This window comes from Pteropus alecto, unplaced genomic scaffold (assembly GCF_000325575.1).
Source record: "Pteropus alecto unplaced genomic scaffold, ASM32557v1 scaffold160, whole genome shotgun sequence".
In the NCBI taxonomy this organism is placed as follows: Eukaryota; Metazoa; Chordata; class Mammalia; order Chiroptera; family Pteropodidae; genus Pteropus; species Pteropus alecto.
This window is the reverse complement of record NW_006429864.1, coordinates 1,695,117-1,705,951: the sequence shown is the minus strand read 5'-3', so window position 1 is coordinate 1,705,951 and position 10,835 is coordinate 1,695,117. Positions and strand designations below refer to the sequence as shown.

General features: G+C 54.4%; 1 protein-coding gene across 1 annotated transcript in view; it reads right to left on the bottom strand.

Annotated features, from left to right (window-relative positions):
* The window catches only part of KLHL26 (kelch like family member 26), a 28,362-nt gene that overhangs the window by 4,439 nt on the left and 13,088 nt on the right, over positions 1 to 10,835 (bottom strand). Inside the window, 2 exon segments of the mRNA XM_006904322.3 lie at positions 1 to 905; positions 3,051 to 3,233. The exon segment at positions 1 to 905 is cut by the window's left edge and continues 17 nt beyond it. Of these exon segments, the coding sequence (XP_006904384.2) occupies positions 1 to 905; positions 3,051 to 3,233 (1,088 nt within the window).

The window sequence follows — 10,835 nt, the reverse complement described above, 5'->3', positions numbered from 1 at the left end:
TCAGGTGTGGGTCATAGCGGTAGCAGGCATCCACTGCACCCTCACCACTGCGATACTGCAGGTGCTGGCCTCCAGCAACATACACGAAGTTGTCTAGCACGGCCACACATGTGTGGCTGCAGCCCACCTCCATCTCTGTGAGCTCGCGGAAATGACGGGCACCTGGCTCAGGCAGCTGGTACACCTTGCTGCTGACGGCACGGTCGCTGTCAGTGTAGGGTGTGCCACCAAAGGCCACCAGTGAGGGCACATCAGAGCGCACAACTGTGCGTGGGGACTGCATCTCGTGCTGCCGGAAAGGCAGCACCTGGTAGTTGAAGGCCTCTAGCAGGTACTGGCGGCACAACACATCCTCTACCATGAGGTCCAGTGTCTGCACACTGTCCACCAGGTCCGATGAACGCATGAGTGGGAATCGAATGTGGCAGAGCACATGGCTGGCACGCGGCCGCCGGGCGGGGTCATGCTGCAGCCAGCGGACGGCGGCTCGGAACAGGTCAATCTCCGCACAGCTCTGTAGCCGGTTGCTCTGCAGGAAGAAGACAAGGCGCTCCAGTGGCAGCTGCAGGAAGTCCTCTTCTGCTGCAATCTGCAGGAAGTGCTGGAAGGTGAAGGCGTCTACCGACTCCTTGAGCGAGGCCAGGCTGAAGGTGGTGGCCATGTGGCCGATGTGCAGGCAGGTCTCCACACTCATGGCAGCCTTGAGGAACTCTTCACACAGCTCTACCACTGGCAGCATCTGCAGAAACACAGCTGCACCCAGCACGTCCTGCACACAGTCTAAGTCCAGTGTCACCTCAGCACTATAGGCAAAGTCAATGATGTGCCGCAGGCCTCGGGCCGACACGCCCTTCAGCTCGATGACATCCTGGCTCGCCTCTCTCATGCCTCCAGTGAACATGGCCCTGAGGGTCCGAAACACAGCATGTGGGCTCTGTGTGTCTGAGGGGCATTATGACCATAGGGACACCACGAGCTGGGCTTGGCCAGCCAGGGGAAAGTGGGCCAGGTGTGCATAAAAGGTACCCAAAAAAGAAAAGATTTTTAATCCACCCCAAGCCATGCATCTTCCAACAGCAACTCTATACACTGCCCCTCAAGTGGGGCCCTGCCCAGCCTCACCCAGACCTATGCATCCCTGGGTCCAGCTGGTTTGGAGGTTGGGGGCTAGGGCCACTCACAGCAGGGCAGGTGGCCACAGCTGTGCAGGAAGAGATCAAATCTTAGCTTTGGCTCTGGGGACAGGTCTCCAGCCCCACCTCAGTGCTCAGCTATGAAAACCAATCCTGCGGCAAGATCAGGAAACAAGGTGAGGACCCCAGAGGAATACACATCGTGGTTCACAGAGTCTAGTCCCTCCCCAACACACTCACCTGGGCAGGTAGCTCCACCTTCCCCTGCCTGAGTCTCACCTGCTGTCACAATGAGGAAGGAGTGATAGTTCCAGGTTGAAGCACCCATTGGGGGACCCCATTGTCACTGATGCATTCAGAGAGAGGCGAGGTGGTTAGGGAAGTCCCTGAGAATGGCCCACAGGAGTCCCAGTCCACCATGAGACCCCCAGTGAGTGACTCCAGCTCTGTCAGCTGTGCTGTCCTGCTCTGGGACACAAAACCTGGGTCAGAGCTCCCCATAGCCTTCAAGGAGGGGCCCCACAGGAAGAAGGACAAGAATCACAGGGCCCACTTGAGAGTTTGTGGACTCTAGAAGATGGTATGAGAGGCTCCTCTCATGGGGTGAGCTGGCATTTCACCATAACTGTGACCACCATCAGAGCATGTTGTGATGGCTGACCAAGAGGAGGAAACTTTCTTTGGCCATTCACCCAACAGATGCCTGTCACCCAGTCACACCCCAGTGTGGGCCGGGCTTGGGCCCCAGAGTGGGGAAAGTTGAACTTGGAACTATTTCGGGGCCACCAACTAACAACTGCCAGCACTTCACAAGGCAATGCCATGGCCCTTCCAGAAGCAGTGCTCTGCTCCTTCCAGGCCCTGCCCCTTCTTGTCCCTGTGAGTCCCATCCGCCTGTCGAAGGCAGAGGCAGTCACGGCGAACAGAGGGAGCTTTGCCTTTTAAGGCTTCGCCGGCTGCAGTGCCAGCGCAAAAGAGCCTTTAAAGGGCATTTCTGGCTGGGTCGGCCCGCCCGTCCCCAAATCCAGAATAAAAATAGAAGCGGCGCCCCAGATGGCTTGGTTTCTCCAGCTCCCTGGAAGGGCCTCATTGAGTCCAAGGGGCAGGCAGCCAGGGGGCGCACTAGGCAGGGCACCCCAGCCTCAGGACACATGTGACCCAGGTGATGTGCACCTAGACTGCTACTCTGTGAGGTAGTGGCAGAGGCAAATCAAGGCAGGAGAACCTTCCCCGCCAGGATGGCACCCCAGCTCTCTCTGTTAGGGTCACAGCCTGGCAGAACTAAGCATGCCAGCTGGTCACCAAGGGAATAAAAAAGACTGTCCCCAACCCCGTGACAGCCCCCAGCTGGTGAGGAGAATGGCCCCAGGCCCTGCTCCAAGGCTCCTTCAATCCCCTGCCCAGCCTAGTGCAGGCAAAGCGCTTTCCAGAAAAGGCCTTCATGGCAGACTGACGTGTAAACCCAGCAAGGCCTCGCCTGTCATGGGACTGGGAAAGAGCCTGGCACACCTGGGAGCCACATCTGGGCATCCCTCCTGTCCCTCGGCCTGAGTACAGGTATCACAAGGGCAGGAACTTGTGCCAGTCTTCTCCTTGCTGGATCTTGAGGCCACTATAGCACTTGGCACACACAGATGTCAAATAAAGACAGAGTGAAAACCTGACCAAGCCCTGCCACCCCGCCCCAGGATGGAAGCTGCTAATTGGGTGCCCACAGGCTACTTCTGTTCCCCAGGCACATTCTGCTTGCCTGTGTAACATCTCCAAAAAGTCTGAATAAGTTGCGAACCTGAAAAAAGTGGTAGATGTTGGGCCTATGCCAGCCACCTTCCTTCAGAACCATCCCTCCCTGGTACTGAGCTTGCTCCTCTCAAAAGGGCAGGAGCTCTCCAGCCTGTCCCCAGGGCCTGCACTCACCTGAAGTAGTCACTGCAGGCAGCAAGGACCACCTTATGTGCATGGAAGGTGTCTCTGTTGACGGTGAGGATGACATCCAGGAGCTGGCCCTGAGAGCGGAGGGCGGCTAGGCCCTGCAGGAGGCTGGTGCTATGGCCGGGTGCAGAGAAGGTACACTTGAGAGCTCCATTCTTGTCAGCCATGCTGCGGGAGAGCAGGGTGCGGTGAGGCTGAGAGGCCTCAGGGCAGGCTGGTCTTGGCCTGGGGATCCTGGACAGCTCACCCTGAATCTGAAGCTGCCCTAGGCACAGGTGAAATTGCCAGAACCAGCCCCGGAGAATTAGAAACAAAACCTGGGTCCCAACCATGTCTGCCACCTGCCCACCAACTGGCTTTGACAGTGGATGCCTTTTGTTGCTTATGAAATGGATGGGGTTTCACACAGGACCTGAGGGGGCTACATGTCCCTTTTTCTGCTTTTTAATTGAGGTGAGATTCGTATAATGTAAAATTCATTATTTAACATGTACAATTCAGTGGCATTGTTGTACAACCACTATCTCTTTCTAGTTCCAGAACATTTCAATTACTTCAAAAGGAAACCCTGTTCCCATTAGCAGTCACTCCCCATATCCCCTCTCCCAGCCCCTGGTAACCACTAATCAATTCTCTTTCTCTGTGGATTTGCATGTTCTGGACATTTCATATAAATGGAATCATACGACATGTGGCCTTTTTTGGCCTTTGTGTCTGGCTTCTCTCACTCAGCATCATGTTTTCAATTGTGGATACATTATAGCCTGTGTCAGTGCTTCACTCCTTTTTCACGGTTGAGTAATATTCCACTGTGTGAATGCACCGCAATTTCTTTATCCCTTCATCTATCTATGGACATTTGGGTTGCTTCCAATCCTCTCTTTTTAAAAACTTTATTCTATTATTTTTTATTCTAAATGTGCCTCCTGAGTGCTCATTTTGAGATGCAACACTCTCCATGTCACATCATTGCCCCCCATACCCTAGAGAGCCACCCTCATGGGTAAACCCATCTTCTCTCCTCTACAGAAGATGGAGTAGGATTAAGGTGCTGGCAGAGCCCCTGCGTGAGTGTGGAGGAGGAACTCGATCTGCAGCTTGCTGGGAGCTCTGGGGCCTGGGGACAGAGGTACCTCGGACCAGCCTCTCACTGGAGGTAAGGAAATGCCACCTCAAAGAGGGGCTGGCCTTCAAGGCTCAGCTACTCTGACACTTGCCCAACATGCCTCTTGGTGCCCAGCACCGCAAAGTCACCCTGGCCATTTTCAGAAGAATCTGGCTCTGGGCTGCACTCAGTGGCCACCCAGTCAAGGGGAAAGGCCCATCAGTCCCACCTTCCAGGGACAGGGACAGGCTGAACAGCTTGTCCATGGCCCCAGAGCTGTAAGAGGATGCAGGAGGATCTGAACCTGAGCCTGGAAAGCAGCAGGCTGCGTGAGATCTTCCTGTCACCCTGGCTAATGTGGGGGAAAACAGAGCAAATTGTGGGAAAGCCAAAAAACCAGAATGTCTGCCATAAGGAGAAGGGTTTACCTGTGGGGGTCGCTTGTGGGAGGATGGGGACAAGGGAAGCAGAGATTCCTGCACCTCCAAATGAGGATTCAGGAAGTAAAGATCACTTTAGAATAAAAGATAAAGTTTTAAAAAAAAAGAGTGGTGGAAATACCTAAATGCTCACTAGTGGATGAGTGGATAAACAAAATGTGGTATGGGCACACAATGGAATATTACTCAGTCATAAGAAGGAATGAAGCTGATTCATGCTACAATGTGGATGAACGTGAAAAACATGATGCTGAGTGAAAGAAGCCAGTCACAAAAGGCCACATGTTGTATGATCCCATTCATATAAAATGCCCAGAATGGGCAAATCCAGAGACAAAAAGCGGATTAGTGGTTGTCAGGGGCTAGGGAGAGAGAATGGGGTGTGAATGCTAATGGGGACAGAGTTCCCTTTGGGGTGATGAAAGTGTTTTGGAACTAGATGGAGGCAATGGTTGAGCAACATTGTGAATATACTAAGTACCACTGAATTATTCACTTAAAAATGGTTGTTTCGACATTACGTGAATTTCCCCTCAAAATAAAAAAATAAAAACAGAATGAAAGGACATCTGACTTTCTCAGGTTCTACATAAAACCCAGCATGACCCCCAGCACCTCACAGTGTATGAGGTCATCTATCGCCTCATATCCCCTTTGCTATTTCATCTCAGAAAACTTAAGTAGGATGTATCAGGGAATGAATGATTTGGAGGCCCCAATACATCAGTTCATCCTCTAGACATAACAGGAGTAGACAATGCCATCAGGGTCAGGCCCCAGTGGGTCAAGAACCCCGCCAGGACTCTCCAGCCCATGCCAGCCCCACCATCCCAGCAGTCTGCTCCCTTCCCAGCTTCGGGCTCTCTGAACTTGTTTTCCTATTCCTAGGACCCATGCCTGCCTACAAGTGAGGGCCAGGAATGTGGGTACTAGCCTTCCCAAGAAAGCAGAAGAAAGAAGGCCCTTTGGCCCCACTGCCCACCAGCTCCCAAAATACCGGGGTAAAAGGGCTAATGCCAAGCACAGGTCATGCAGTCAGAGCTGGATTCACACAGCTGCTGCCAATCTGAGGTCCCTGACCCACACAGGCCACCCATCTCAGCATCCTTCCAGAGAGCCTTGGGAAAGGGGGAGGGCCAACCAAGGGCAGAGGGGCTATGAGGCTTTCAGAGTCCACAAGGTGTGAGGACATGGCAGGGGGACACAGGACATGGGAGGAGGGACATGGTCTGCGCTTGGTGGAAAGGCTTCTTGCCACTGAGGCAGGAAAGGGCATGACTGAGAGCCCAGCACCATGGTTGTCTGGGCTGGCAATGCTGGTGCACAGCCCTCCTGAAGGCCATGGAGTGGGGGAAGGAAAAGGGCTCAGGAGGACCCCAAGTCTCTAGCTTGGCCTGGTGCCCTCTCCCCACCAGGTGGAGGGGATGCCCACCTCACACATCCCCTCCTCTCTCCAGCACAGAGCAGCTGGAGCCACCATCACAGCCAGCCCACCCTATTTGATGGGCCACTGCTATGACCTGAGTCTCTGCTCTGTCAGTTTCCCAAGACCCCATGACAGACTCAAGTTCTGAAGATCATGACATGAGCAGAATGTCATTGGTTTACAGACCCTCAGGTGTCAAAGGGGCTTAAAGTGCACTCCACCCGCTCTGACCAGGGCTGCCCTCTACTACAGAGGTCCCCGACCCCCTGGCCAGGGATCAGTACTGGTTCACGACCTATTAGGAACCAGGCTACACAGCAGGGAGTGGCAGGAAAGCGCAAAGATTCATCTGAATCTGCAGCCGCTCCCCAGTGCCGGCATCACTGCCTCAGCTCCACCTCAGATCAGGCATTAGATTCTCAGGAGCACCGGTCTCTGGTGCCAGAAAGGTTGGAGATCGCTGCTTTATTGTACAGCCCCTGCTAGGACCCCTCCAGGGATTCTCACTGTGTCCTCTCGCTGACACCCTCTGATGGGTCTCTTTGCCACCTCAGCCAAGGCCACATCCCACATGAGCTTCCACAAAGGGCCTTCTGGGCAGCTCTGCCAGGGGCCCTGCCTGCACTGAAGGCATGTGGAGCCACCTCCCTCAACCTCCATAGCCCCTCCTGCCTAGGCCAGCACACTATCTTCTCCGTGTAGCACAGTGGCCTGGGGGTCAGGACAGCTGGTGACCCTCAGAACCTCCCTCCCAGGAGCAGACTTGGACTCAGCAGGTCTAAACACCAGTACGTCTGGGGGTCGGGCCAGAACCCAAAGGCTGGGAGATGCAGCTCAGTGAAAAGCCTGCCCCAGCTGCACCACAGCCCTCACTTTCCCAGGCTCTGGCATCTGGTGTGAGGACCAGAGGGAAGATTCCAACCCTTGTCCTGCCATAATCAGTTATGTGACTCAGGCAAATTCCCTAGTCTCTGGGTCTTCATTTTCTCAGCTGTTAGATGTGGCAGGCAGCAGCACAGGTGTCACAGGGCTGTAATGAGGCTCCTTAGTCCCCATCACCTCCTGGGAAGTGATGGACCACAGACTACCTACTTCCCCCAGCTTCCCTTTGGGATGGAGAGTTGGTGAGGCCCAGTGGGGGGCTATATTCTCCCACTTCCCATACAAGCCACCCATGGGCTATTGAACGGAGGCAGGCACTTGGGAACTTGAAGCCTAGAACCACCTACAGAGCATTGGCAAATGGTAGGTGCCCAGCGAGGCAGGCTGGCCTCTCTGTGGACACCTTACCTCATAGATTCTGTGCATTTTGCCATTTTGCTTTCAGCTGACCTCATTCTAACTTATAAGTTCCTTGGAGACTTTGGGGCAGGACAGGAAGACTTCCTGTGCTTCCCCCTAAACCCAGGGGACTGGCACACATGTACATATTTTCATGAAAAGAAAGATATCACACCAGGGGCAACCTTATTGTGAAGCCGCTCAGTCCCTGAATATATATTTACCGTGGTCCTCCGAATATAAAGAGTATCAAGAAATCAATACACAGCCAGCAACCTCACAAAAAAATGCACAAATGATGTGGGTGGAAGTTTCATAGAAAAGGAAGAACAGCTAGCTAGAGAGACCTGAGAGCAAGCCTCTTCCAAATATGGAAAGTTTGCTCACCAAGGGATGGGCTTCACCCCTCAGATGGGCAGAGTCATCGGGCAGCAGATGCTCACATCCATTCCTAGTGGGAGTATGAAGTACGACAACCCCCAGAAAGGCAGTTCAGCAGACCTAGCAAAATTCTAAAGCTCACATTCTCGACCCAGCAAGTCTGCTTCTGGGATTTATGAGCTGTACTCACATGTCCAATAGAGATGCAGGAGGATATTCCCCAAATACCATTTCTGGGGACTAAAGATGGGAAATGAGCTAAACGCCCTTCAAGGGAGTACAAAGAATTATGGTGCCTCCCGACAGGGACTGCCCTTCAGCTGAGCATAGAGGTGGTTAAAATGTTCCCATGTGGAAGTTAGGCGCCCTGGCTGGAACCCTAACCAAGCCCACTGGGCTGCTGCCTTCAGCATATGAGCCAAGCTAAACTGAGTAGGTGGGAAGCCGCCCCTTTCTGCACATATTTCCTCTTGCCAAACAAGGCTCCCAGTGCCCCACAGGTTGTTTCCTTCCTCCCATCTCACAGATGAGACAACTATCCCCGAAGCTTCTGCACTACCCCACACACACCTCACAGCCTCTGGGAGCTCAGGGAGGGAAGGAGGAAGCCAGCAGGGGCCAGAGTCCCAGCCTGGACACAGAGGCAGGCATGGCTAGGCAGAGGTAGGCAGGAGGAGGAGGGAGGGCTGAGGCCTGGGACTGATGACTAAGTCAAGGACCCATTACTCAGGCCAGCCAGACAGGGGGCGGCCAGTGCGGCGGGGCCACAGGCCCCCAGGAAGGCGGCAGCAGCAGCCCTGGGCCAGTCCGAGTCTCCAGACAGCCACCCGGGCCACGGTCACCCGCACTGAGTCATCGGAGCCTGTGCGTCAGCAGCTGGTCAGGGTGTCTCTAGAGGCTGCTCACTGCCTCTCTGGCTGCATCCTACCTCTCTGGCTGCATCCTACGCCTGAATCTGGGCTCTGAGGGGCCACATGTGCCCCCACAGGCCTGGTCTGGGTTCGGGACTATCCTACGCCTATGCTACATCCCCTAGCACTGTCATCGGGTACCCCTGGCTGGGCCCAGACCTGTGCTGGACATGGGGCCACAGCCCCTGCCTGCCCTGGGGTTTTCCTTATGCAGAGGCTGATGGCTCATGGGACTGGGCAGGGTAAATGCCCCCAGACTGACTACCTATGTCAGGATCCCTGCAATCTCCCAGGGGACTCCAGCCACCAAGCCCCCCACATTGTCGCCAGCTTTATGCTGGTGCCCTTACACCGGCTTCTCCCCTGCTTAGTCCTTCATAGGGTCACCCCCTGAATATACCATGAGCTGGGGGCCTTGCCTCGGGTTCTACTTTGGGGGGATCTAGCCCAAGGCAGGATAGCCTAATGGTGGGAGGCCACAGGAAGTACAGAGTCACAGGGGTGACAGGGTCCCATGGTGGAGTTGGGGGCTCCCTTCTTCCTGCCTTCACCCTAGTCTCCAAGGTCAATTTCCCAACCCTACAGGAGAGCTCCAAAGCCCCGGAACAATTCTTTTCATTGGAATGTCAAAAAAAAAAAAGGAAAAGGCAAGAACAAGAAAGAATTTCATGGAAACATTTCTTTGGGGTTTTGTAAAATCCTTTCCCACCCCCACATGGAGCCCAAAGCTCAGGCCAGAACAGAGTCTGACGGTATTGCCCCTTTAACATATTGTTCTGACATGCAAATTCCCTCATTTCCCCTCAAAACAAAAAGCACTTCCACTTTCAAAGCCAATTTTGGTTTTATTGTCCATGTGGCTCCAAGGAGCACAGCAGCACAGCACAGCTGGTTGGCTCGCACCCCAGCTGACGGGCTGACACTGTACCAGGGAGCTAGGCCACTCCACCCAGAGTCCCGGGGTGTCAGCAGTGAAGACATTGCACTTCAAGGGACAGAGACCCAGAAAGGGGGACAGAAATCCAGAAAGAGGAGGACAGAGACCCATGTGGCGGGGGGGGGGGTTGGGGGGCTGCGGGGGGGGCCGGGGCGCGGAGGGGACAGAGACCCAGAGAGGGGGACCCAGGCTCTAGAGCTCAGATAAAGCTCTGGCAGCCCACTGGTACTGGTACACTTCTCCTTCCGATTTCACATACTTCCTTCCCCTATCTCCTGTCCAGCCACACTGGAAACTTCTGTGCCTTCCTCCTCCCACCTCCTTTCACCCTTCACAAGACAGACCCACCAACTAAGCACCTGCCAAGAGTGGTTCTTCTTCACAAGCAACCTCACAAATCCCCTGTCAGCCCAGGAGGTCAGTGCAAGGAGTGTTCCCTTCAAGCCAGAAGATCGAGGCCCAACTCAACCCCCAAGGCTGCTCACTAAACTAGCCTGCTGGCTCTGCAAAGGCCATGGCTGGCTCCTAGGCATGTAGCTCTATGGGTAAGAGAAGCACTAGAGTGAGTGTTCCACTTGCCCCACAGAGGTAGACACCCAGCCACTGTAGCCATGGTCACCACAATATTTCAGTTCTGGGTCCTGTGCTTGCAGCCCAAGGATAGAGTCTCCATGATTTGGCACCCTGCACTGGCCTGTGGTCTCCAGGCTCACATCAGTACCTCTCTCCTGGGACTGCTCTGTGAGGGTGGCTCCTCTTTCGCCTCCATAAAGCAGTGGGCCCATTCTGGGGACACTCCTACAGATAAGGAGCAGCTCCTCTCACAGGGCTGGATCCTTGGGCTCCCGGAGGAGCGGAGGAAAGCTCGGGGCTTCTGGGTAAACAAGCATGGAGCCCAGGAGCAGAAGTGTCCCAGCAGTCCAGGACACTAATCTACTGACAGAGACCCAGAGGGAACAGAGACCCAAAAGAGAAGGTGAACAAAGACCCGGATGGAGGCCACAGAGACCTAGAGATGGAGACAGAGACCCGGAGAAAGAGGAACAAAGGTCCAGAGAGAGGGGGACAAAGACCTAAGGAGCAAAAGAAGAAGAAAAACCAGCCAAGACCCCAAATCCCGTGTCCCCTGAGCCTGGGCTCTCTCCACAGCACCAGCAGTTGTTTATTTCTCCCTCCTGGTCATCATGCTGGTTATTCTCTGACGTCTTCTGTGACAATTTAAAACAGGCTGCCCAGTGCCATGCCGGTCTATGCACCTTATGGGCAGATCTCTGTGTGTTGTGGGAGGG